The 27,964-nt window shown below is 47.1% G+C and overlaps 1 protein-coding gene across 3 annotated transcripts in view; it reads right to left on the bottom strand.

Annotated features, from left to right (window-relative positions):
- Positions 1 to 27,390, bottom strand: part of TUBGCP3 (tubulin gamma complex component 3) — a 79,358-nt gene extending 51,968 nt beyond the window's left edge. Inside the window, exons 1-11 of one of the 3 annotated variants that reach the window (XM_073212347.1) lie at positions 27,179 to 27,390; positions 19,580 to 19,687; positions 16,275 to 16,342; positions 8,617 to 8,694; positions 7,547 to 7,765; positions 6,806 to 6,974; positions 4,441 to 4,583; positions 3,628 to 3,753; positions 2,646 to 2,714; positions 2,145 to 2,277; positions 389 to 555 (exon numbers count right to left, since the gene is read on the bottom strand). In XM_073212347.1, the coding sequence (XP_073068448.1) occupies positions 389 to 555; positions 2,145 to 2,277; positions 2,646 to 2,714; positions 3,628 to 3,753; positions 4,441 to 4,583; positions 6,806 to 6,974; positions 7,547 to 7,765; positions 8,617 to 8,694; positions 16,275 to 16,342; positions 19,580 to 19,687; positions 27,179 to 27,254 (1,356 nt within the window). In that variant the 5' untranslated portion in view covers positions 27,255 to 27,390. The remainder of the gene's footprint in view (positions 1 to 388; positions 556 to 2,144; positions 2,278 to 2,645; positions 2,715 to 3,627; positions 3,754 to 4,440; positions 4,584 to 6,805; positions 6,975 to 7,546; positions 7,766 to 8,616; positions 8,695 to 16,274; positions 16,343 to 19,579; positions 19,688 to 27,178) is intronic. The other 2 variants (XM_073212345.1, XM_073212346.1) reach the window with 2 other exon arrangements.
- Between the last annotated feature and the right edge of the window lie 574 nt (positions 27,391 to 27,964).

The following is a 27,964-nucleotide window of genomic DNA, read 5'->3' as shown; positions in this document are numbered from 1 at the left end:
ATTTCATTAAATCACTAGCACTGTCATTAATCAAAGTGAGTCTCATTTATAACCATAACCACTCACAGCAACACAACACGCTGTACTGTACTGAGGAAAACCACACAAAACAGGGAACGAGTCCTAGTTTTGCCATCAGCTTGCCAGGGAACCTGGACCTGACTTTGCTGAGCCGTCCTCCATAGAAACTGACCCAGCGATTCCCAACTGACCATGCCCCCTGCTGCCCTGCAAGACACCTGTTCAAAGCTGCACAGACGAGGCACCACGTTCAGGTGAAACACAGGGGCCTGACTGTGAGGAGAAGGCAGCTGCCCCGGCAAACAGAGGAGGAGTGGCGGCCCACGCCCCCCAAAGCCGAGCCCGGGGGCTGAGCGGCCTTCCCTACCTCGTGGTGGGCGTCCTCGAGCTCCCCGTCGTATATCCAGCGGTAGAGGAAGCTCAGGACAGGGTGTGACACGAGGCTGAGAATGTGCTTCACCAGGGACCTCACGTACGGGTCTCCAGTTTTCGTGTAGGCATGGACAGCAGAGGCCAGCTCACCTCCTTTCCTTCCTGCAGGGAACACACGAAAACACCCAAATTCATACTCACAGAACCAGGAACTGAACACTACCCCAAAGGGTCCGGTCTTTGAGACAAAGTGTCCCTCTCCCTAGTACTATTCTGGACCTAGAAGCAGCCGTCACCATGTCACAGCACAGGACCAAGACACCAAGAGCCCGGCCAGGCTTCCTGTGAGCCCCAGCACCCCTCGTCCCCTCACGCCCACTAGAGCGTTTTCAGAAGCAAAGAACTTGACCTACCATACAATCCAGAACATGACTTCCCACCTTTTTTTGAATGATACACATTAAGATTCACACTTTATACTTCAAACAAGTATACATATACAAAACATAAGGTTTATGAAGCAATTAACTTCTAACATTTTTTATTTCTTTCCCTTTTTTTATTTTAGGTAATATGCTAGTCTCGACTCACTAAAGCTGATTTCATACATAGCTCAGTGTACAGCACTGGGAGCGGCAAAAACCGAGTCCAAACTGCAGGCATAGCAAGAGTTTCTTATGTTAGAATTCAGGGCTGTATTACATCTGCTGTAGGACTTTAAGGGAAGACTGACACGATCTGGTTTTAGTTAGAGTTTTCTCGCGTGTAGGCACAAAAATGGAGTGGGTGAGACAGAAGTCAGCCGGTGGGCAAACTATCCCCACCCCGCGTAAGTACAGAACAGAGATTAAAGCATCCAGGGAGGGGCAGAGATCTGAGACACAGTGAGAGCAGGAGGCACCAGGACCTCAGTGGGCACCTGGACCCTGAAAGAGATGGGCGGCTGGAGGCTGAGAGAGGAAGAGGCCAGCAGGACTCCAACTGTGGGGGGGGGGGGGTGCCTGGAGAAAAAGGGGAGGTTTACTCATTGTGCTCGGCTTCCTTCCCTTTTTGAGGGGAAGTGCCAGGGAGTGAGGGAGGCAGGCCACAGAGGGATGGTGCATTTGGGTCTAGATGTGAAGTTCTGATCCTCATAACCATCCCCTAGCAGGATGGCCACAAACACTGGGCCATAACTATGGGGTGGACTTGACTTCCCACACCTCCTTTAGGCCTAGCCATCCTGCCACATGTACACTACTGTGTCCCATAGGCACAGATGAGAAAGAGGTTCTTGGCCAAAATAGCCCAAAGTGAGAAAAAATGTTCGTAAGAAAACTAGAAATAGACTTGAGAGCCCAGGAGAGGTTAAGCCAGACATGCAAACAGGGAACTCTAACGTACAGCTGGTCGACCCAGACACAGACCACAACCTTGCAGGGAGCAAAACTCTAGGAAGGCCGCTCAGTATATACAATACCGCTAAGGGGTTGCAGCGCGGAGGACTCCAAAGGAGCAGAGATCTTAAAAAAACTGGATGCCTTCCTCCTTTCCTCCTCCATTGCAATGAAATCCTGAGCTTCCACAAGTACAAATACGGGACCACGCTGGCAAGTGGTTATTTTCCCCTCTAAGTTCTTAACTATTAATTTGAATTTAATCAGCATACATACGGCTATCAAGGATACAAAAAAGCAGGCCTGAAAATAAACCTTAAAGACGTTCCTAAAACCTGCTTTGAGATGAAGCAGATCCATGGGAGGCAAAAGCACCTTGGCAGTGGTCCACCAGGGCGGCCAGGGTCTTCAGTCTTATCTTGGGGTCATACGTCCAAACCAGGAGGCGCCGGAGCGTTAAGCTGCTCTCCAGGCCCAAATTCACACCCTGATCGTCCTCCAACTGGAGCTGTAAGACAGTAAAGGTAAGATGTGTTAGCACAGGTCCCTGCGGGTGTCAGTCACTTCTCAGCCCACGTAGTGACTGTGGGGAAGGGATTGCTCTCTTGAAAACGACAGAGTTCCTCTGGAGAACAATCGTCCCACCACGCTACAAGTTACCTGTTTAAATGGTAGACAGGGACCTGAAAATTACCAATTGGCTCTAGAACACGCTGATACATTACAGATATGCCAACCTTACAAACAGTATCATCAAACAGATTTTCATCTCTTAGAGGGAATCTATGAAGTACCGTATGAACTCAATTCTATGTATCTGCAATTTTCTAATACTTCAAATCATGAAGAAATTAAAGTAAAAACAAGGTTATTTACCTGGGAATGTAAAACAGAGAGTAGCCGGTAGTATTCTTTGAGTTCCTGGTGCAAGGCAGCACAAAAGCTCTGTGTAGACAGGAGTAGGGGTGGTTAGGGTCCAACAATGCCAGGCGACTCACCGAGCTGCCCACGGGCTGTAGGACAGCCAGGGTGTCCTGCATGATTTCACTTCTGCTTCTGTCAGTGGTCTTCTGGCTAAACCACTACAATGTGTGTGTTTACAAACTGTTAGGAATGTACTGTCCTTTAGCATGAACTTCACAGAAGAGAGATGAAGAAAACAGTATGTTTTTCATACAGTTAAATGTGTATTCACTTTGGACAACGATCCTTTAAGATTACATCCTTTCTAAATGTTTATAGTTCAATTACAATTTTACTGTTTTTAACTGGAAAAACTTAAAAATTGGCAACTCTACACCAATTCCCCACGTTTTGTGGTTTGTACTGCTCATTTTTCCCACCCGTGTTTATTACAAACCTCTTTGTACCACTCCAGTGCCCAATACTGACAAATCAGGGGCTTCAAGAAAGACCTTTCCATAGTACTGTGACAAGAACCTTCTGGAATGGACTCTGGTGTAAACCCAGGGATACTCAGTGGAAGCTGTGGTTTCCAAGAGAGCCTACGACAGGTGGACCCGGCAAAGGGTGAGACTTGTCTTCCATCACCACACCAGGCTCCACATCTGCCCACGTAGATCAAAGCACGACAGCTGCTCCTCCTCCGTAGGTTTGGGGTCACTGTGCTCACACGCTCTTTGCTCTTAACAGTAGCGTGTAAACTGGACTCTGTCATCTCTGTCAACACCCATGGTGCTTCCGTTTCCAGTGGACTGGGACTGACACAGTGTCTGTTCTCAGAACCTCCTTACTTATCAGCCCTCTTAAGAATCACCTTTATAATAGGATTTTAAACAGACTGTGCATTTCCCAAAGCAAACAGCACCCCAAACATTCCCAGGAATAACAAACATACCTGACCTACAAGTCCAAATGAACGGTCTAGACTCCTCTGGTCAGTGTATTTTCTGATTTTATTATGTAACCATCCCAACTCAGCAAGTCTGACTGTCGTATCCCTCAAAGATTTATTTAAGTTTGCCTAAAAAGTAAATATATCAAGAGTTTAAAATTAAAGATACTACAATTTTAATTATTATTTTTCTCAACCATTTGCACTTCTAATATTGTCATTCTTAGGCCGCGACACATGGAACTTAGAAGTAACAGACACACCACCCTTGGAGGGGAACAATGAGGTGCTGGGAAATAAAGGCACCAGGTGCCCGGGAAGAACACCTCCACGGAGGCGGGGCTTGGTGGCCTCTCCCAAGGTGTGAGTGGCCAGGTCCCCAGTGTGGCAGGGGGAGCCTGTGACAGTAGTCCCCTCCTGGGGCAGTCATGGACAGGACGTCAACAAGGGTCTGCAGGGAGGCAGCCATGGAGTCTGGAGGCAAAGCAAGCAGAGGTGCCGTGTCTGGAGTCCCGAGTCAGGGACAAAGATGCCCAGCGGGCACCTGTCGCTCAGTCCCGGGGCATCACCTCCACAGGAGGTGGAGACCGGCTGACGGGGAGGCCGCATCAGTGAAAACAAGAGGGCGGAGACCCGGCAGGGACAGAGCACGCATAACGGTGGCAACGGCCCCACCACAAGCCTGCACGTGCCACAAGCCACGCGGGGAGCCCCAGCCAGGGGCTCACAGTGAGCCTGGTGAGCGCCTGGTCACCCCGACACCTCAGAGATCAGCAGCTCCTATGTGGCCTCAGAGGCACTCCCCTCTGTGAACACCTGAGGTGGGTCCAGCTGCTGTACCTTCCCCTCCACTTTGTAACAGTTCTCCGTGGGGCTCATCTTGATGTTCCTGCCGTCTATGCCCTGGAAGACGTACAGAATGTCTCTGACGAGGGCTGCCTCAGTGACTTCCACAGCGCCTGTACAGTGGTTTTTGTAGGACAGTAATTACTCAACAGCACATTTTAAGATGCAAGAAATTTTATGATGCAATTAGTTTTAGATTATATGTTTACAATCAGATTAAAATTTAAAAACTAAACAAATGAGCTTAGGATGAAAAATAGTATGAAGTTCTAAGAAGCAAGAATTTTCTGAAAAAGATATGGCGATCATGTAATCTTCTACCCAAAAAAGTCTTTTAAAGACAAAGCACCATGCAGACCCAACAGGTAACTAAAGCGCATCCCAAATCAACCTCAAAGGGACAGATGATCATCTCACAGGCAGGGTTTGGACAAATCAGCTGCACAGCAGGTGTCCAAACCTGGGTCCATCCTCAACACCACCTGAACACAAGCTAATACAGCAGCAAAGTTTTTAAAAATCTCTAATAAACCTTGGGAACAACTAGGTCAGAATTTAGGGGTTACCCAAAATATGACGAGGAGGCAATGCCCAGAAATCCAAGGTATCAGTGGGGGGAGAAACAGTCAGAGCGCACATCAGGGTCCACACCCCGGGCCAGGCAGCAGAGCGCACCGTCCGAGGTCTGCACAGCCAGGCCAGCATAATCAGCAGGTGAGGACAGGGTTATATTTCAGTTGCAGGGTAATACTCCAAATACCAATTCCATCAATTTGCCGATAGTATTGTCCAAACTTTACCTATTATCAATATTGACATTTTGTCCACGTTTCCACCAGTTACCAAGAAGAGATGTTGAAATATCCAAGTATAATTGTGGGTTTGTCTGTTTTCTTTCCAGTTCTGTCCGTTTTTCTTTGTGCATGTGAAGTGTCGATTTACAGGTCAGTTTACACTGAGGAGCAGTGAATTTTTCTGAAGAACAGGCCCTTTCTGGGCTACGACATGTCCCTCTGTCCTTGGCTACACTACTGCCACCACCTCCTCTGGTATTATTACAGCCACCCATCTTTCTTAGGGTTACTGTTTTCAAGATGTATTTCTTCCATCCATTTACTTTCAACCAATTTCCTCCCTACACCTAAAATGTGTCTCTTTTGAGCAGTACATTATTGTCTAACTTAGCATTTTTCTAAGTCTGTCTTGCAAAGTGCCTAATCTAGTTAAATTTAATGTAATTACCAGGAAGTTTAGGTTGGAAGGCACCTTACTGCAGTCTGTTTTCTATTTATCTCACTGTTTTTCTTCTTTATACTTCTGCTCTTCTGGATCCATCAAGTCAATTTTTAAATCTTTTTATCATTTTCCCCACCTCACATGCTAAATTTTTAAATTTTTTAAATGTTTAATTGCAGTGAAGTTGGCCTATATTAGTTTCAGGTGTACAACGTAATGAAGACAATCACACACGTCACCAGTGCTCACCAGGACATGAGCAGCCGCCATCGGTCAGCACAGTCAGCCCAGTGTCACTGACATTTCAGGGTCTGACCTCCGACACCGGCAGGTCAGGGACCAGGAGCCACAGTACCAAAGGAGAGCAGCCGGGAGCAGCCGACTCCACCCGGAGGCAGCTCCGGGGCCCGAGAGGCGGACAGAGCGGGGACTGCAGCTGCCCGGGGCGGGTGGAGCCCCGCCCACCCGGACGCCCTCACCCTCTCTGGGGCGCGCCCCGTCCACACAAGGACAAATGACGGCTCCCCTCATCGCTTCAGAACCAGCAGACTATGAACCAACAATGAAGCCCATTCTTCCGCTTTCAGGATGCTCATGCTGCAAACACTGCTGGGCGTGGTCTCATAAAAGAAACGTGAGCCGACCACCAATCAAATGCTCTGGGCACTGGGCTAGTCACTGGCACAGTCAGCCAGAGGACATCAGAAGCGCCACCCCCCTCGCGGACCTCAGACCTGCAGGGGAAGAAGAACCTGTACCGGGGCCTGAGCTGCCCAGATGCGCCTCCCCGACAAGGCGGAGGAACACAGAGAAGGGGAGCACCACAGGGCTTGAAGAGGAGAGAGCCGGCGCAGGAGAGTGCCCGGACAAGGGCCTGGACAGCGGGCAGCGCTGGGGGCACAAGGTCAGGCCGACGAGGGTGACAAGGCCAGGAGGCCAGCGCGCGCATCCCAGGCCACAGAGGGCTCTGCGCCTCATCCTGAAAAAGGAAGGTGCTCACAGCTTGTAGGTGAGGAGTCCTGACCAGTATTCTAAAAGTTAAGGGCAACAATTTCTAAATGTTCCTAGAAAAGCTGCTTTAAAACATATCCTTACTCACCACCTGCGTCCCCTTCTCTCCTTGGCCTTGTCACACTGCGAGCCACAGGGTTGGGGACGCCTTTTGAGGTAGTGCTTTGTAAAGAAGGCTGGTTTGCAGTTAAAGTCCATGCAAGGCGCGACCCCAGCTGCTGCCGAAGAGCATCTCCAACTCCTGGAGCCTGGTGAGACTGTCTGAAAGAAGGAAGGGGATTCACACCTCCACATGGGGCACAGCCACTCACTCGAGACAAAACAAGGGCATTTTTCTTATGTACTACATGGAATTTTAATGCTATACATCTGCACCCTACCCAAATATTTCAGCAATGAGGCAGTTGCATGTTATTCTACTTATTTTTAATAATTCCATGAAAAGAAGAGCACACATCCATGAAGAGGACAATGTTCACCGACAGACAAACATCAGAGCACAATGGAGAGGAACCGGGCACCTCCGAGGGGTGGCTCCCCGGTCACACTTAGGACAGGGTCCTGTGCTAACAGGCATTTGCAGTAATAAGTTAGGAATTGGCCAGAAACCTTTCCCATCATCTCCAATTAGAAGTGGAAAGATTTCCTGTCTGAAATGGAGTTTTAGGAAGAGTAAAATCCTAAGATAAAGCATATCAGACACGGTGCCTGGCATATTCCTGGTATACACGAGACTCTAAGGATAGCGGCAATGAACACAGAATGCCTGATGAAAAGCCCGAGGCATTTTCCCTGTCCCTCCGAAAGCAATCCACCCACAGAAGCTGACTTGCCCCGGAAGGAGAGACTGAGGCGTCGGGGTCGGGCCGTTCAGCGTGCACACGCCTATACTGCTCACGCCGCTGCTCCCCAGAGCGGAGTTCTGTGCCAACTGCGCGCTGCGCTCCTGGTAGTTCAGCGGCAGGGTCTGAGGCCGGGCGTAGTAGTAGGGGGTTGAGTGAGCATCTCTTGGTAAAGCTTGAGCAAATAACGCGGCATAACTGGAAACCTGAAAACAAATAAAAATGCACCAGGAACACAAACACATAAGATCATGAGACACTTTTCTCAAATTAACAAAAATAATTTACATTTAGATTTTACCTCATTTCTGCAACTGGGTTTTGCATTTATTAAACAATAAACCAGTTGTTATATCTTTGAAAAATGTCAGACCTAATAGGTTCCGGAAGTTTCCTGAATCCCAAACCTCCTACAGTCTGCTAACTAAACACTGTGTTCCCAAGCAGACTGAAACTCAAATAATTACTCAAACACTGTTCAAAGTCTGACATTATTCTACAGTGAAAGAATGTTTGTTGGCGAGCCTTCTGTGACAAACAGCTCTTTCCACCCACACTCCTCCACTTTCTAATTCCTGTGGGACCTTTCACTACCCCAGACTCGAGGGGTCTCTCTCCGACACTGGGCAGTTAAAACTTAAGACTGAATAACAAGGTTTCACTGGTGTAACAGCGACTGAAGGTCAGAATGATGTCTGAAAACACAAGGAAGCTGAAAGGCCTTGCAGCTTGAAGACTCACAGCTGTGCTGATAACAGCACTTTGACATAGTAAAACTGAGAACTGAGAGCTTATGTTTTATTTAATCAGTTATGTTTGAATAAGGTGATTCTGAAAATATCTTAAGGAATGCACACTGACTAAAAAACACCCTTAAAAAAAGAAAATCTCTTGACCTTCCATGACTGCCCAGAAAATTAAACAAACTGTTTTTGCTCTTCTCGTATTATATTCTTAAGCCAGAAGCCAAATCCTATCAGAATCTGGTATAACTCTCCCAATGAAAGATGCTTCGAGTTCTTTAAAGGCTCTGAGCTGCTAAGATCAAGCCTCTCACCTTGTGTGGCTGCTTGCGTGGATCTTCGCTAAGGCTTAGCAAGAGGTAGAGAATTGACCATTTATTTTTCAAAACTCCCTGTTTAAAAGAAAACATTAGAAGGACAGTTTTGTACTACTCCCCAGTTTTATCTTCCTCTCTCATAAATTATCCTGATTTCCAAAATAAAAATGCATTTTAAAATTCCCATTACAGCAAATCTAAGTATGTCCATTGTTCAGGCATGCAAACAGTGCTATCCATGTGAGGCTGATTTGTTCTCAAGAGGTCAATACACTGGGAACCTTTAATCTCCTGAAACCTAACTCCTAAGTCCTTAAATGGAACATGTTTCTTATATCACCCTATTCCTGAGTAATAGTATTTCTCCCTTGAAATAACTCTTAGAATAATCAACTTCCCTAACATAATGACTGTAAGAAAATTGACATCATAAAATGTGTGAATGTTTTCCCCCTTTATCACAGTCCCATTTAGCCATTAGAGTATCATTTAAAAAGAAAATTTCTGAAGGGTAAGACTCAGCATCATGCATACCTAAACTCAAGGTTCTTAAAGCACCTCACTGTCAAGATAACTAAGCCCAAGGTTATCATACTTTATCAATTTCCAATTGTCTATCACTCCACCCTTATTCACAACCATTACCAGCAGCCCACACTCAATACATTTTATCCCAAATTTATACCACTCTCCTCTATTCATATAGCCTTAACTTTTGCATGAACAGGTTAGGATATAGAAATACTTTTATTTATGAATTATGGAATGGTGACATTATATAATATATTCCTTGAAAGTTTCTTTAAAGAACAAGCTCATCCCAGGTATTTAAATCATGGTCTAACTTACAACACTGGTTCAAGGAGAATTTCTCAGAAACAACAAACACACCAGCCCCAGCCCTGACGGAGTCTTCAGCCCAGTGGGAGACAGATGGGTAGGCACACCTGGTCAAGATCAACGTTCCTGCAGACACAGGAGGCTCACTGCAGTCACCGGGCTCACAAAGGGCCCCGGAGGAGCGATCTCTCAGAAGGACCGCTGATGGAAAGGCAGGGCCAGGAGCGGGCACTGCCTTTGCGGGGAATGGAGACAGAGAAGGTGACCGGTGCTGGGCGTGAGAATGGAAACTGAAAATGGGATGAGGGACTGGCTCAGAAGAGGCTTTGTATGTTCTGCCAAGCAAGCTGGATCCTAAGCTAAAGACAACAGGAAGGCTTGAAGGGCCCCACGTAGGGGAGTAATCAGATCCGCTCACTAATGATCCCACAGAGGATGGACGGGGGCAGACAAATAAGACACACAGGGCCTTGTTAGAAAAATGCTGTCTCTGGAGGAGAAATGACCAGGAGTCAAGCTGGGCTCAGTGACCGGGCATCTGCTCAGGCAGCCTTTGGGTCCAGTTCTCTAAAAGCAGGCATCCGGGCTTCTGGGGCCAAGCTGCTCCCCCACGCCCAGGACCAAAGAGCCAGGCCTCATCGCCTGCCCCTAACCATCAGTTCTGTTTACCAGACCCCCTTTCCTCTAAGTGTTAGAGGAACAGTAAACAGCACCCACAAGGTAGAGGAGGCCTGTGGGCTGAGTACCCTACACACCACGCCAGGACACAGGCTTCAGTCTCTGCTCCGTAAGTGAAAGGCACAAGGGCAAAACCTCAATCACTTAAGTCACAGGGCCACGGTGTGGGGTTCAAACTGCAGTCCACCTGCCGCCAGAAAGGACAGACAGACGGTCCACCAACGTGAGGGCACCCTGACAAGAGCGCTCAGTGAGACTCGGGGACAGACTGGATCTGGGCAGAGAGGCAGCAGGCAGACACCTGGGGGCCCCGTTTTTTGTAGAAGGTGAGGGTGTTAACCACTCATCAAAGGTGAAAAAGAAAAGCAGGCTGCTGGGAGCAAATGGACGCCTGGAGCATGAAAAGGGCCACTGACTCCGTCTCCCCGAGGGGAGGAAGCTGCAAGTCCCTGTGGAGGCCTCGTGAGTAGCATCTAGGGACAGGCAGCCCGCAGGCACCCGGAGACAGCAGTCCACCCTGAGCAGCGAGAGTCCAGGGTCAGACCCTCAGCCTTTGTTTTAGAAAAATAAAGATGCACGTGGGAGGAAAGAGTTTAAAGTTCCAAAGACAAACAACATTGTGGACACAAAAACAATCAGCAAATGGGGTACTTAAAGGAGAGGCAGCAATTTTTTCCTAAGAAGAGGCATCCAACACCCAGGGTCAGTCTGCTGAAGCGCCTGAGGGCGGGTGGGCGAAGTGCCCGTGAACAGGAGCACGCGGGGGTGCAGCTCTCCACCCGACCGCATGGGGCAGGAACGGGACACCAGAGCAGGGCGAGCAGCAGGGAGAGAGAAACTGGCCGCACGGCTCAGCCAACGCCACACTGCTGCCTGGCAGCGGCAGGGAGTAACAGCTTGGCCTCATTCTCCCCCCACACGCCAGGCAGTGAGGAACCCAAAGCCAGACAGCAAGGGAGCTGGGGCTACAGCCCACACCTGTCAGCCCCCAGGCACAGAGCAGGCAGGACAGGGTGGCACTAGCTCTGAGGGGCAGACACCAGAGCCAGCTCTCTCGACACCAGACATCTCACAGGATTCTGGGCCGCTTCACACTCTGTCACCTTAGGTTCCGAAAACAGGACCTTAATTCAGACAAAAGCTTTAAACAGTGCGCACAAACTGGATTTCCAGCATCAAAGCACATGTTAGGGCACCGCAGGATCCAGAGGGGCAGCGGGGCAGGGGCTCCGTAAAGAGCTTGTGACCAGGGTGGCTCCCTCCAGAGCCACACGCCACCCGCCAGGTCACCTCCTGGATGGAGCTGTCACCGCCAGCACCCCAGGACTCCCTCACACCACTTGTCCCACCTCCACGGCCCATCCTCCTCTCCAGCAGCCACATGCCCAACTCCAACCCAGGAAGGCCACAGCACCTGCCAGACGTCTCCACACCACACTCAGACCTCCCCCTCCGCCCCCTTCGGCCTGCCTAGACATGTTACGGCAGATGGTCAACCCCACCTGCAGCCTTTGCTGGCCAGGACACGCGGAGTGCACAAGGCAGCCAGGGGCTCCCCACGAGAGGACGGACAGAAACGTCAGCTACCTCTGCAGTTCTGAGGAACTAGGATTTCCACAAAGAAGATGGAGTGGCTGCTGATTTGCATACATTTTTCTGCCTCGTTTCACCACTAGTGTCATGCTTTGTTTCCTAATATTTTTCATCCTGTTTCAGCCACACAACTAGCCCAGTGGTTTCTGGGACTAGCCTTAGAAAGGTGGCTACTATTTGAAACAATGATGTTTAGAAATAAGTATTCAGTGTTCCAAACAAAATTTTGGAAAATAACCATTTTAAATTAGAAACCTCCTAGATATATTTTAGCTCATGACCAGCATTAACAGACACAACAGTTTTTATTGCTAAAATCCCCCTTTTAGGGTCTCAATAAGGCAAAGTATCTTGGGAATGTGAGATCCAATAAGCAGATCTTGGTGATTTTCAATGTAGAGATGACATTTTTAAAAACAGAGAAAGACTTGAGAAAAGCAAATAATACCATTTAAAACGATTTGCCTGGAAATAATTGTACAAAAAAAGATCCTTGTATCCTAACTTTGTAAATATTATCAAAGATGGAAAAGCATCTTTAAACAGTGAATCCAAGTAAATCAAATTGAATAACAAATCAAAATGGCCAGCAACTAAGATTAAGCTTATTTCTAAAGGTACAACAAAGAAGAAGATTCAAAAACATTACGGGTCTACCAGGAATTCCACTTCTGGGAATTTACCCTGAGGATGCAGCACTCCAGTTTGAAAGAGACGGATGCACCCCTATGTTTATCGCAGCACTATTTACAATAGCCAAGAAATGGAAGCAACCTAAGTGTCCATCAGTAGATGAATGGATAAAGAAGATGTGGTACATATATACAATGGAATATTATTCAGCCATAAGAAGAAAACAAATCCTACCATTTGCAACCACATGGATGGAGCTAGAGGGTATTATGCTCAGTGAAATAAGTAAGCCAGGCGGAGAAAGACAAGTACCAAATGATTTCACTCATCTGTGGAGTATAAGAGCAAAAGAAAAACTGAAGGAATAAAACAGCAGCAGAATCACAGAACCCAAGAATGGACTAACAGTTACCAAAGGGAAAGGGACTGGGGAGGATAGGTGGGTAGGGAGGGATAAGGGGGGGGAAGAAGAAAGGGGGTATTATGATTAGCATGTATAATGTGGGGGGTGGGAGAAAGGGGAGGGCTGTACAACACAGAGAAGACAAGTAGTGATTCTACAGCATTTTGCTTTGCTGATGGACAAGTGACTGTAATGGGGTTTGTGGTGGGGACTTGGTATAGGGGAGAGCCTAGTAAACATAATATTCTTCATGTAATTGTAGATTAATGATAACCAAAAAAAAAAAAAAAAGAGAAAGAAAAGGGGGATTACTCCCTGATAGGATAAAACTAACTACAAATTAACGAGTAATGCATGCTTTACATATCCTTAATTTTGATCTTTTAAAGGGTGTCAGATGATCAGCTATGGAAGTACATTTTTCTGATAATATTCCTTTATCTTAAAAAAAAAAAGCAGTTCCTGTGTGGTGATCTCCAATAGGTTCTTCACAATGATATAAAGGTCATATCAAAGTGTGGGAAAAGGGTTTGTTTGTGTTTATACAGAAGATCAAAGCCTAATTTGGCTACACAGAAAACGAATTAAGATACGGTATGAAGAACTTCCAACATCAACATCCTCTGGAAGAGTCATTCCAGAAGATGATCACCAAAAAACCTCAACGAAGATCCTGGCACTGCTGCAGTTGTAGCTGCATTCATCCCACCAGTTCCTGGACTTGCCATTGGAATGAAGAAGGAGATATCTAAGCTGGCCTGTGCATACAGTAAAATAACAAATTTGACTGGATCTATACTGTTGGAACTCAACCAAGAATTAGGAGAAGTGCAAGTTGTAGCACTCCAAAATCTTACAACTACAGACTATCTACTGTTAAAAGAACATATGGGATGTGAACAGTTCCCAGAAATGGGTTGCTTTAATTTGTCTGATTTCTCTCAGACTCTTCAAGTACAGTTGAACAATATCCATCATATCATAGACAAATTTTCACAAATGCCTAGGGTGCCGAACTGGTTTTCTTGGCTTCACTGGAGATGGCTGGTAATTATAGATTTGCTTTGGTTATGTAACTGTATTCCTATTATGTTAATGTGTGTGCGCAATTAAATTAGTAGTTTAAAACCTATACATGCTGAAGTTACTCTACAAGAAGATATGTCAAAGAAATAATCAATCCTCCCATGTTTTCTTCCATTTGCTACCTCTATAGCTTTTCTTCTTCCTTCCTAATTACAACCCTTAAATAGAATTCGTGCCTCATATCGAATTTACCGAGTATCGTAAATCCTCCAAGTGGTAAAGATACCTCAAGACAAATGCTGGGCATAGAAGCCACAGGGCATAAATCTGCAAAGAAGTAAAAAGCTAACCTTTTCAAACAATATGGCTTCTCTCTCACTTACCAACTTTACATTTCCCTGTATGGCCCCGGAAGATGACTGGTTAGCCAGAGACGGGTAAGATTCCTCAAGGGAGGAACAACCTAAGACAGGCACAGTCGCAGGGGGGCCATCAGGTGAGAAATTGGGGAACAACAGAGGTGAGGCTTAGAACCTCACCCCCCCTGTTTTGAGAGAAATCTTCTGCATCCATGGATGTTTTGCTGCCCTTGTCTAGCTTGGATTAGCATATAGTCTACAGGCACACACCTGATCATCTACAATTGCTCTCTTACAACACTAAACTATGTTTTCTACCTTTATCTTGCATCTACCTACCACTTCAGCATTTTATTAAAAAATAATAATAATAATAATAAAGGGAGAAATGTGGGATTCACATATAAATCAAGTATAAAAATCAAATGAATATTCATATTTGACCTGATTGTTTATAGTTCATAATGAGTGATCAAAACCGAAAGTTTCTGTGACGACTGCCCTTGTACTGTTCACCATGTAAGAACTTATTCACTATGTAAGAACTTGTTCACCATGTAAGAACTTGTTCATTATGCTTCAAAAGATTGGAAACTGACGAGAATTAGGCTGGGGGTGGATTAATGATTGTGCATTGAGCACTGACTCCCCTATACAGAATGTTACTGTTGTTAACAACCATTTGATCAATAAATGAGAGATGCCTTCTCAAAAAAAAAAAATAATAATAATAATAATAATAAGGGAGAAATGTGGGATTCACATATAAATCAAGTATAAAAATCAAACGAATAATCATATCTGACCTGATTGTTTATAGTTCATGATGTGTGATCAAAACCGAAAGTTTCTGTGATGACTGCCCTTGCACTGTTCACCATGTAAGAGCTTATTCACTATGTAAGAACTTGTTCACCATGTAAGAACTTGTTCGTTATGATTCAGAAGATTGGAGACTGTTGAGAATTAGGCTTGGGGTTGATTAATGACTGTGCATTGAGTCCCCTATACAGAATTTTATTGTTGTTTGACCAATAAATATGAGAGATGCCCTCACAAAAAAAAAAACAAAAAAAAGAAGAAAACAAATCCTACAATTTGCAACAACATGGATGGAGCTAGAGGGTATTATGCTCAGCGAAATAAGCCAGGCAGAGAAAGACAAATACCAAATGATTTCACTCATCTGTGGAGTATAAGAAAAGAAAAACTGAAGGAACAAAACAGCAGCAGAATCACAGAACCCAAGAATGGACTAACAGTTACCAAAGGGAAAGAGACTGGGGAGAATGGGAGGGTAGGGAGGGATAAGGGCGGGGAAGAAGAAAGGGGTATAACGATTAGCATGTATAATGTGGGGGGTGGGGGGCACCGGGAGGGCTGTACAACACAGAGAAGACAAGTAGTGATTCTACAACATCTTACTATGCTGATGGACAGTGACTGTAATGGGGTTTGTGGGCAGGGGGGGGCTTGCGGTAGGGGAAAGCCTAGTAAACATAATGTTCTTCATGTAATTGTAAATTAATGGTAACAAAATAAAAATAAAAATAAATAAGTAAGTAAATAAATAAATAAATAAAAAGCATTACGGGTCTAATTACTAGCAACATCAGGCATGACTTGGGGACTTTTACATTGTCCCACTAAAAGCACCAAACTTCTCCAAAGTCCACTTTCTTCTGCGTAAGAGGGAGAGTCCCTCTGCAGCCAGACCAGAGCACTCACCCCACGATTCAGTGAGGGGAGCACAGGCCAGCTTTGAAGCTGCCACCGCAAGGCAGAGACCACGAAGTGCTCAACAAGGTAGGCCTTCCCTGCTGCACACGGACACGCCAAGGCGTCCGCACCCAGCTTCCTCAGGGCGGGACTAGGCTTCGGGAATACAAACTTACTGTAAACATGAGGTCTGGCTACTTCCCCAACGTGGCTTCAGTGATCTTTATAAGCAATTTTGCATTAAAGCCAGCTACACCCTACTTCTGATACTGAAAATCTTTAAAAAAGTTAACACTATCTGCAATTAAGAGCCATTACCCAACATAGAAAAGTCTTATGTGAGATAAAAAACTGCTCCTACGAGCATATCTCCCTGGCAGCCTCACCAATAATGGGCATGTTACCTGTGAATGAAGTTTTCTGTGAAGTTCTGAAAACAACGCAGCATCTGCTTCTCTTCTTTGTCGTGTAACTGAAAAGCCAGAGAAGGAAAAAGCCTGTGAAGCGCCCTGTGTGACACCAGTTCCCCCGCAGCACCACCACCAAGGCCTGAGCTCAAAAGCCAGAGAAACTGCACCCGCGGTATCTCAGCTCCACACGTCTGTCACTTCACCTGACATTGGTAAAACAGCGACAGTAAGAGGCCAGAACCAGAGAGTTTATGTGAACATTAGCTACAGTAATAGATATGATAGGTCTTCTAGATTCTATCTACAAATATGAATGCACAAAAGTATCTGCTTAACCGCAAAAAAAAAATACGAATGCACAGTCTAGTGAGACAAACAAGCGCCAGTGTGGATAATAACGCTGGCATGGAGGGAGGGATGAAAGGAGGGGATTTCTCTGGAATCCTAAATTCACAGGGCAACTACAAAAGGCATGCCATCCATGTTACTCTGACTTAAAACCTAAAAATTTTAAGCATTTCTATTAACATATGCAGCAATGTTTCCTCTTGTTGTAGCATAAAATGTAATTGTTATTTACAGTTTCAAAATAAAACTCAAAATAGCGCATTAGCCCACATCCACCCACAAACTCCTTCAATGACTAGAAGTTTTTAGATGTCCGCAGCTACGCTCTTAAGTTCCCGGAAGGCACAGTGACAGCCCAGAGCTGATGCTCTTTGCCCCACAAAGGAACGCACTACCCAGGAGATCTGGGCCCCGACAGAGGAGGCCCTGCTCAGTAGCACTGCACACTGCACACTGCACACTGCACACGCCACCCGAGCACAGGCGCCTCTCCAAGGACTCCCGCTACACCCAGGAGAACAGGCGCCAGCTTACAGCTTTAGTGTCGCCAAGGAATCTCTGTGCTTCTTTATCCCAGTTCAGAACTGCTCTCTTAAAATCCCATCAGTCAAGCTCGCTTAGCTTTACATGTTCAAATTTGTTTGTAGAAAGACAATGACTGACTTGCTGGCCTACCCTTCCCACATTCCCCAGCTGGGAGAGGGTGGGCCCTTTCCTAGTACCAGGTCCTGATGGTATAAGTCACAAACCAGAGGCTGCATCATCCTATCACATCTGTACCTTCAAGTCTTCCAAAGAAAGGTAAACCTAGCTTTAAAGTGCATTATGCATTCAACTAAACTAAGCAATTAAAATTTAATATAACCTACTATATTTTAAAACTTACATAAAAATATTCCAAAAACCACCATTAAATTAAGCAATTGATGTTCTTTCTGTAGAACAGACTGATACTAACTCATAAAACAGAATAATACAAATTAAAATGAACAGAATATTAAAAAAATGACATTTTACCTAATTGCTAAACACAGCAAACAAATCTTGAGTTACAATGTACCCCACTCACCCACGTGAAAAATTTAGAAATAGGTGTTAAATTTTGTTTTATGAGTTTTGCAATTTGTCTCAATATAAACATGCTGGCATTTTATGTTTGAAACCAGCCATGAAGAGGGAAGAGTAACTTTTCAGTGTTACTGGAGACAGCAGACCTACCGTGACCCAACTAACCTATCAAAACCTGTGATCAAATGTCAAAAACGAGAAGATGTAAAAACTCTATCTAAGAATCAATGAAATATGACAGCTCAATGGCGACCATACACGGGCATCAGCGGTGCTCTACCAACGGCACCTGGGCCACTCTGGAGCTGGGTACCCTGGGAGGGTGCTCACGGGTGCCTGGAGAAGCTACGGACACCTGGTGGTCACTGGCCAAGGACACAGCCTCAGTACACAGCCCGTCTTCTTTCAAAAACACAGAAAATACACACAAAAAATGTACACACTTAGTTTCCTTCCTAAAAAAAAGGAATTCCAAGACTTCTTTGCAATACCACTTGAACAATGTAGCTGCCGGTTCTTTAGCTCTGAGTTTAGACCAGCTTTATTTTTAGCTATGACATACATGTGTACTATGTCACCAGGAGGCCTTGTAAACAGAATGGTTTATCAATATAGTACCTAATGGTTGGGATTCTCATTAATAATCTAAAATGTAAAATAATCCAAACTCTACATGTAAAAATAATCTAAAATGTCATAGTTATCAGGATTCAGGAAGAAAGTATGGTATTTCATGTTCAATTTTATAGACAAGAAAGAAAAGTAAGTTTTTAGAGGTTAAAAACAGGATAAATACCCTGTTTTTACCCCTTTATTTGAAATACTTACATGTAAATAATGTCAAAACCAGAGTCATCTCAGCAGACGGCCCCTGCAGACTTGGGGTGTGCATGAGGCCCTAGGCATGCGGAGCTAATGCAAACCAGGGGCGGGCACCGCTGCTCATAAGCTACAGCCTCCACTGCCACTGGCCACCCCCCGACCCAGCTCAGCTCAGCTCCCCAGGGATGAAACGACATCCACACAGCCCACTCACTGGCTAAATGCAGCTAATAATGCAACAGCCAGGGTGGCAAACCGCACCATAAAGACAGATCTTGGGAAAGGTGTCCCCGTGGTTTGCCTACACACTCAGAAATAGGGCCAAAGCCCCCTTCACGTGGGCATGTTAGCAGCTAGGCCCCAGGGATGGAGACACTGCCCTCCATGACAAGGCTGCTTTGCCAGCAGCCAGGCTGAACATGCACGGCCCAGAAAGCTGTAAGCAGCAGGGGCCCGGCCACAAGAGAAAACAACTGCCAACCGGGACAAGAGGGAGTCTCACCTACTCTTGGGGTGCAAAGGGTCAGCAGAGCCCCACCTTATACAGAGAACACATTAGTGACCAGGTGCTAATACATGGGAAGCCTTTTCTCCAAGGCAACAATGTTAAGAAAGCTTTCAGTGACATCTCAGAACGGAAAGGTTCGAGTAATAAGTCCTAAAGTACTACAAGCTTATATGCTGACAAGAAATAGAAGCAGACCTTCAATCCCCAAGAGCTGTTTGCTGCCAAGACAGAGCTGTTACCTGCTCAAAAGGTGCCTATACTCAGTGCTCCAAGTCACAAGGCAAACAGCAAGCTATATTAAGCCTTCTTAATTTCCTCACACTTAAACCAAATCGTGTTGCTATAAGAGTATTTAAAACAATCCTCTTTAGTATGTTCTAATGAAAGGCAAGTGAGTTGTCCTTTTAATACTGTATTTATATATAGGTAACAGTAACTAATTAAAAAGCGTGTGGGAACTACATATATACATGTGTATATACATTATATGTATTCTTAAGCTTTGAAACATTTAAGAATCCAACACATGATAACATTTCAGAAAAATACATACGCTCTTTCTTGATCTTTTCGGCTACCAGAAATTCGTCTCTCTCAACAGTCGGGGCAAAGTTGCTGCCGATGACCCGCACAGCATACTGGAACTGCTGGGCAGCGTCGGCTGAAAGGCAAGGGAAGACACGCGGGTCACTGCCCGGCAGGCGAAGTTCCCATCACCCGAAGCTCCCAGGGGGAGACAGCTGGACTAGGTCCCGACACCTGTCCCCCACCTTCCCCAGGCTCTACCCGAGAGGACGGAAAGCCATGAAGAAATCAAAACACACGAGTGGGTGTGTGCAACAGCAGTTCTAGGAAAGAAGGGGAGACAGCAACAGGCCAGGATGTCTGAAAAATCCTAGCAGTCGGAAAACCAATGGGACTGACAGTCCTCAAAGGAGAGCCAGGAGCAGCCCCAGCCCAGAACCTGGCGTGGGGGGAGGAGGCAGGCTCAGGCGAGCCTCTGAGCATCTCACCACGCACGGATTGCGACCTCCTGGAGCTTTAGTATTTCTACAGCTCCGTTCTAAAGCTTTAGTCTTAAAGGTAAGAATAAAGCAACATACTGTAAAAAAAATAGTTTTTCTGGTAAAGTAAAAAAATCTTAGCTTATATACATGATACATAAAAATTAGCTCAAACAATAAAATACAAGCATACAATACTCTCAGGGGCAAAAAAAAAAAAACAATCCTTGTGACTTTGGGTTAGGATTGTCCTTATATAAATTATACCAAAATTATCACTGATTAAAAAACATCTGATAAAACAGACTTTATCCAAGACTAACAACTTTTGCCCAGGAAAGAGCACTATTAAGAGAATGAAAATAATGAGAAAATATTTGCAAAACACATAACCAACAAAGGATTGGAACCCAGATATATATAAAGAACTCTCAAAACTCAAAAGGGCGGGGGCAGGGGGCAGAACAGTCCAATAAAAATGTAAGCAGAAGTTTTGAACAGTCGATTCAGGAAAAGAGAATGGCAAACAAATGAAAACATGCTCAACTTCATCAGTGAAATGCAGTACATTGTTCACCTGCTGGAACAGCTGAAACAGTTTACCAGCACCAAGTGGTGGTGAAGACGCAGAACCTTAGGCTGTCCCACGCTGGCTGGCAAGAGGGAAGCCGGTATACAGCCACGGCTCCCACCAGCTGCCCCCGCTGCTCCCCACCCACAGCCAGGCCCGCTGCACACCAGCCCCGCTGTGGCCTGGCCATCCCTTAAGCACATTATACTCACTTCCAGTCAGAGCCTTGACCCACTCTTTCACATCTCCCCAGAGCTATTCACTCGGTTCTCTACGACATGTCACCCCCTTGGAGAGGCTTCCTAGCTCAGGCAGACACAAACACAGATACGCACACATGCACATACATGGTGTTTCTTAAACACCACTGGGTCAACAGAGAAATGTGTCCAATACTTGGTGAGGCACAACTAAAGTGTTTCGCGGAGTCACAGGATTACAAGTAGTTTTAATTTTCTTCCCTACATTTTTCCATACTTTTACAAATTTTATACACAAAATATATATTAATTTTATAAATATTAAAAGTATCATTGAAAATCACTCATTTTAAAGGGTTGCTTGTATAATCATTCTAGGCAAAAACTGTTTTAGATTACCACTTCAATTTCTATGCTTGTTAACCAAATTTCCAATCTTTCTTACTGATTGTAAAATATTTGAAAAACCCATCTGCTCTTTTTAAACCGAATCTACATAACCTATGTTTCAAAAGCAGACGCATAGAATCCAGACTATTAAATTAACAGTAGTAATCACTTTGTTTAGTAAAAATTAAATCATCAAAAAAAATCATTAAAAACTAAAATGCAAAATATCAATGTCAAATACACATTTCCAGTCTACTCCCAAAATATTGTAGATTTTAAAGTATATCTAAACTCAATCAGTAACTTAATAAGTATTGTCTTGTCAATGGGTTTCAGTCCCAGGCAAGTTCACTATGGATTCAGTGTGACCAAAGAAATGACAGTAGAATGTTCATGGGGTGAAAGGGTTATACCCAACTTTATTTCCACTGTGGTAGGTTAATCGCTAGAATCCCGTCCACTCAGAGCGAGTCTGCAGGCAGCAAGCGGGTCTCCACCTCTGGGCCCCTCTGCCCGCACAGCTGCCCTCTGGGCCTCTGTCCTCGGCGCTGCCACCATTCCAGCCTCTGCTCTGCTCTGCTCTCCTGCAGCCTTGCAGCCCTGCCACCGTGTCGCCCAGAGCACTGTGCAGGGCTCTCTATATAGAGTCAGTAACAACGTAGTGCCCACACGTGGTGGTGGGCTAGCCAGTCAGGGCCAGCGGAGAATCCTGGCCACAGGAACCTTCACTTTATCCACACTCCACCCCTCCAGGATTCTCTCCTCTCAATCTATGTGCCCTCAGTCCTCTGCAATGGTCCCTGTGTGAAAAAGCTGGAGCATTGTAACCAAATTCCATAATAACAGAGGCTACAACAATACACAAATAACAAAAATTACAACAGATTATAATAATCCTCAGGCCTGAGGAGATCCATTGCCAAGTGGTCATCCTGGCTGCATTCAAACCAGTTCTACTCAAAGGAGTTAACCAAGGACCACGGGCGGGCCTGACAGTACCCACCTTCTCCAGCCTCTCCGGCAGGAGGTCCTGCAGACACACAGGCCGACCTTGTGGCTTTGTCTCTGCCTCTGCTTCGTCCTCAGCGGCCGGAACCGCTGCTCCGGTCAGTCACTGCCACAGCTCCAGTCCAGTTTCTCTCTGTTTCTCCTGCCTTTTCAAACCAACCCACACCTGGGGCCATGCGACCTTCACGGGGCCCTTTAAACTCTTCCTTTGAGAAGCAGACCGTGTTCCCTCTGTGCCTGAGCCTGAGGATAGGAGCGTGGAGCGCCCCACAGCCTGGGGAGGGGGCTGCACCTCTCCTGAAAGGACCCGCGGCTGCCGAGTGCTTCGGGCTCTCCACCAGCTTCCAGCCAGGTGGGGTCTCCACCAAGGAGGGGCCGATGCCTCCAGCACTGGCAGGGCCTCCACCCCCACCTGTTCGTCGAACCCCCGCTCCTCCATTTCCAGGGCTGACGGCTCCACTACATCCTTCACCTGCCCCACGGCACCTGGCAGCCTGCACGCCCACACTGCTGCTTCTCGGGCCGCCCCTTCACAGGCTGCTGCTCCTTCTCACGCGGCTTCCTCTCGGGCCGCAGCACTTCGTAGTGACGTCATTTCAGTCAGCTTCCTCTTGGGGTGGATCCCAGTCCTCCACCCCTTCCCAGTACATGTCCACAGGGGACACGTGAATGCCTCCCCGTCCACAGGTGCAGCTGCTGAAACACCCCTCCCCGGAGGGCAGCCTGTTCTTTTCCCTTGGTCACCAGTGAACCCTGGTGACTTCACCAATTGTCTTGCCAATGAGTTTCAGCCCAGGGCAAGTTCACTATGGATTCAGTGTGACCAAAGAAATGACACTAGAACGTTCTTGGGGTGAAAGGGTTATACCCATCTTTATTTCCACAGTTAACAGGTCAATCACTAAAATCCTGTTCTCTCAGAGCGGGTGATTGGACTGTGGTAAGACTCCAAAGATACTACCCCAGACACCAAGCAGGACATGTGACAGGTGAAGGACAGCCACTCTGAGAAGTCACCCCCCACCTCAGGGGGGAGCCTGTCACATGCCGAGCACAGAAACAGGCAGGAAGGACACACACATGGGTTCACAGGGCTACTCTGCACACTGTCCCTCCAAGGAGGACAGTGCCACTGGATTCTAAACTCCAAACCATAAGCGCCAAAGTCATTCCAGCAGGAGTCCCAGGTGAGGAAGTCCAGGCTGCAGCTCTCTGATGATCTGGCTCAATCCAGGACTAAAAAGTCATTTTCAGTCTCTGACCACAAAGTACCAAAATGTCTCCTGGGTGTCAGGAGCCTGGACGGGGTAGCACTCCTCAGCCAGCCTCTGAACGACGCTCCGAGACCGTGTGACGGGTCCTGAAGTGCAGGCATCGCGCTGCTGACACGAACCTCCATGCCAGCAGGTGAGGCCGAGGCAAAGCCCCTCCCACAGGCAGGGCTCTGCCTTCCCCGCCTGGACTCGGCACACAGGAAGGAAGCTGGCAGATGCTGCCTGGGAGAGCAGGGATGAATCCACTCAGGATGACAGGCTCCAGCCTCGGAGACCTGAGTTCCAGTCCTGACCCTGCAATTTACTAGCAGGGTGACCGTGAGCAAGCTACTTAATCTCTCCAAGTCTGTTTCCTCACCTACAAAATGAAGTTAATAATAATCATTCCAACCTCCTACCATCATTTGAGACTTAAATACACAATCTCAGCAGCATAAGCCCAGTAGCTGGCACAGAGAAAGCTCTCCCTAAATGTGAGCTGCTTTCATTAATATGAACCTGAAAGCATCGTTCAAACACGTGCAATGTCTACTACGGCCATTAAAGCACCAGTTAAGTACCCACAGTTTCATACTTTCAACAAGATAATCTGGTCTGCACCCTGTACACTACAGATAGGGAACAAACTGTCTCTTCAACAGACGAGATCAGACTTGTTTTCCAGGAAGGACCCTGGCTGCAGAGAAGAGGACCTGAGCGTGGCAGAGCTGCAGGCGGTCTCCGGGGAGCACTTGGATGTGGGCCCAAGGGTTCTGAACGAGACACTGCCTTGTTTCCCAGAAGGGCTACACGCACACGCAAGTAAATGATAACTGAACTCAAAGCTGCACAAAAAAACAAGCACAGCTTAAGTGAAAACAAAACCCTACAATTTCATGCTTTCTAGGGATTCAGTGACAGGAGACACTGAACAGTTTGGTAAGACACAGATCCCTGCCTTCCTGCACTTCCTCTAGGTTGGCTTATAAGCACCACGATGCTGCTTCTCCAAAGGACAGGACAGCAGGTCGGCGAGATCCTGGGGAGGAACGGCTGTGCCACAAGTGCTCTGTGGCTCATGGAAACCAGCCAGCTCCCCACTCCAATGACTTTGTGCTTCATGTTTCAGACGCTAAGCTCTAGCACAGACCTACAGGGTCAGGTCTGTGGAGATGGGGCCCCCAATATTAACTCTGAGTATTACATTTAGAGGTTTCAAAATGAGAAAGGCCAACATTAGATTCAGTAAGTCCTCCTCTCTCAGCTACTGCTAGCAACCCCTCCCCACAAGAACCAGTGGCTATAAGTTTCTCGTAATCACTGGCCATTCTGGTGCACAGCTCTAGGTGAAAAGCAGTGCTCACAATAAAAACAAAATAAAAAACATTACTCTAGATTTGTGTTTCTCAAACTTTTTGGTCCCAGGGTCCCTTTACACTCTTAAGATTGAGGATCCCTAAAAAGTTCTGTTTCTTTATGTGGCTTATATCTATCAATATTTATTGTATTAGAAATTTAAACCAAAATCATTTAAAAATATTAATTCATTTAAAAATAACAATAAACCCATTAAATGCAACTTTCCAATGAAGCCTAAAACTTTGAAATTTCAATATACTTCTTAAAAGACTTTTAGTGACCATGTACATTTGACATAAGTTTTAAAATTTATTTACTGATTTTCCCAAGCATGTAATCAAGGGAAGAAGACAATACTTCGTTTGGAACTTCACCCAGAGCTCTCCACCACTTTGGAATATCCTGCACTAAGGGCACCGCCACCTGTGGTCCATGACTCACCAGGACAAGCCCCCTTGCCTGCCGCGGTGGCTCAGGTGTGCTCACTGTGGCGTCACATACCAGGACCATCATCGCCACTACGTAGTGCACTGCAGCCATACCTAGGCATTTATGTTGAAATATTTATCCAATAAGACTCCTTTATTTCTTCTTTGTCAGTCAGAAAAAGGATTACAAAGTGTGAGAGGGAATGCTGCCTCTGACGGAGCTGAAACAATGTGACATCAAGCACACAGTTTGCAAAGACAGAAATAATAAGTATTATATCCAAAGATACAGTAAGTAAAAATGTGCTCCAGGAGAGGGCAAGGATATGGAGAATCTCCGTCACTGGCAGTATGTGTTCCAAGCCTTCACAGGTTTCATGCATACCTAGTAATGACAAGAATTTCCCGTGGCAAACCTGCTCCTTTGCTCATGAAGGTGAACAACCTGAACAAGGCCTTACACGCCTACACATCCCGCAGTCAGCAGCAGCGACTTTGGCAAGATGCACAGAGTAAGCCATTCGGCATTCCTACCTGTCCAGAGCAGAGCAAAGACAGCATCATCTGTAATGGGGTTTACCAGAAATTTTATTCAGAGAGGATCCTCTCAGGACCTCACAGAGAGCCTATGTACTCTTATTTTAGACACCAGTCTAAATAGAGAGAGAGAAGCATGCAGAACTTTGCTGAAGAGAAGTGTCTCAACCTTCTGGAAGGGGTGAAACTAAGTCAACAAGAAGGAGCCTCCAACTTTTTAAACAACTTTAATGGAGAAACATGATGCTCCCTCACAATGAACTGCCTTCAAAGTCCAGCTGTGACAATGGGAAGGGATGGATGTGTGGTTTATCCCTGGAGAAAAAGGAACGACAACCGGTACACAGAAAACACTGGCGCTCAGTGAGTCTTAGCTCTCTGGTTTCCGCTATGATTGGGAAGATCAAGTCGGACAGGGGACTCAGTGCTGGAGACACACGGACAGGAGAGCTGGAGACAGAACCAGGGGACGCAGGCCAAGCTGGAAGCCCCTGCAGACCTCCGCACTGGCTCCCCGCAGGACCGTCCCAGAGTGGGGCAGGTCCTCCCTCCACTCAGGGCTCCGTTTGAGCACATAGTCAGAGGCTTCCCCTCACCTCTTCCCTACCCTGTTTTTCATCACAACATGTCACAAATTAACTTAATACGTTTACCTATTTTATTACATGTCCTGCAGCAGCATGGCAGATCTCAAGAGGAATGGTTTCTGTGTCGACAGCACCGAGCCTGGTGCCTACGGCTGGGAGACCCCACAGGTATCTCAGAAGAATAAATGACAGAGTGAGACTTCACAAAATGTAGCGAGAACTATGTGAAGCAGGTGTCACCTGACCGATAAAAACAACTCATCTTTGCCCGTAAGGTATCACAGAACAAATAAATCATATTCACTAGTTGCCATGAACCATAAAAAATCAAAATTCTGTCCAATACTTTAAATGTAATTTTGTTTAAAGTCTTCCCGCAAAATCCGCATGAGGTCTTTTACACATTACGAAGGGATGTGACCCGGTTGCTCCGATTACCTAGGAAACTCCTACGCGGCGCATCCCCAATTCCGCCCCCTTCACGCCAAAACGATCCCCAGGGGACGCCTGCTGCGGCGCCGCTCCCGCACCGCGGCCGCGGAGCGACCCCGCACACCGCCGAGGGCTGCTTTCGGCTGCGGTGCTCGCTCTGCCGACGCCCCAGGGGCCCTTCCAGCAGAAAACCACGGCGGGGGACGGCGGAGGCACCCCGCCGCGCCCCACGCGCGCCTCCTCCCCGAGGGAACCGGGAGACGCGCTCGCCCCCGCCCGGCGGACTGCAGCCCCCGCGCCCGAGGCCGCAGCTCCCCGCAGGCCGCCGCCCTGACCGGCCTCCGGGCCGCGCCTCGGCCCCCACGCCCGCCCGGCGCCGCTACCTTCGCTCCTGCCCAGGATCCGGCAGCACAGGCTCTGCAGCAGGACGTTAGGCGATTTGTGGTCCGGGGTCGCCATCCTCGCCCGGACGCCCCACGCGGGCCCCGCGGGCTCCCGGCGCAAGGATGGGCTACGGCCCCGAAGGCACCGCCGGCGCCGCCAGCGCCGAGGCCGCCATCTTAACGGAAGCTGCCGAAAGCGCGGGCCGCTCCCACAATGCCCCTCTTCTTCCGGCGCTCGGGGCTGCGGGTGCGCCGGCCTGAGGGTTCCCCAGTCCCTTCGCGTGTTTCCCCCAACCCCCGATGCCGGGCCAGGAAAGTTCCGGCGCAAGAGCCCCAGCCGCTCGCTGCAGCTGGGGCTCCCCGGGCTCAGTCCCCGGCACAGCTCAGCGTGCTCGTCTCAGTCCTCACCACCTGCCTCGGCCACCCATGTAATGAGTGCCCTGTATTCACTCCCCAGTGTTGGAGCTACTGGTCCCTACAGACTAGTCCCTACTCCACAGTCCCTGCTAATAGGACTGACCCCAGGGAAGAGATCCTCGGATGGCCTTCCAGGATTGGGTTGCTGGCATGTTTGAGCTCAAATATGTTGGGTCTTTTTGAACGTGGAACCCATGGCATGTTGAGGCACCAAGGGGTCTCTCGGGTGTGGTTGCTTGGGACAAAGCGCTGGCTGACTAATCAAGCGTCTGGGCAAAAGGACTACAAAGACTATAGGGTGGAATGGGCTACTGGAGTGTGTTTGGGAAGCTTGGGTCTTTACATTTCTAGCTTAAGGTATATGGAACC

The sequence above is a fragment of the Manis javanica genome, chromosome 9 (assembly GCF_040802235.1).
Source record: "Manis javanica isolate MJ-LG chromosome 9, MJ_LKY, whole genome shotgun sequence".
In the NCBI taxonomy this organism is placed as follows: domain Eukaryota; kingdom Metazoa; phylum Chordata; class Mammalia; order Pholidota; family Manidae; genus Manis; species Manis javanica.
This window is presented reverse-complemented; position numbering and strand designations above follow the sequence as displayed.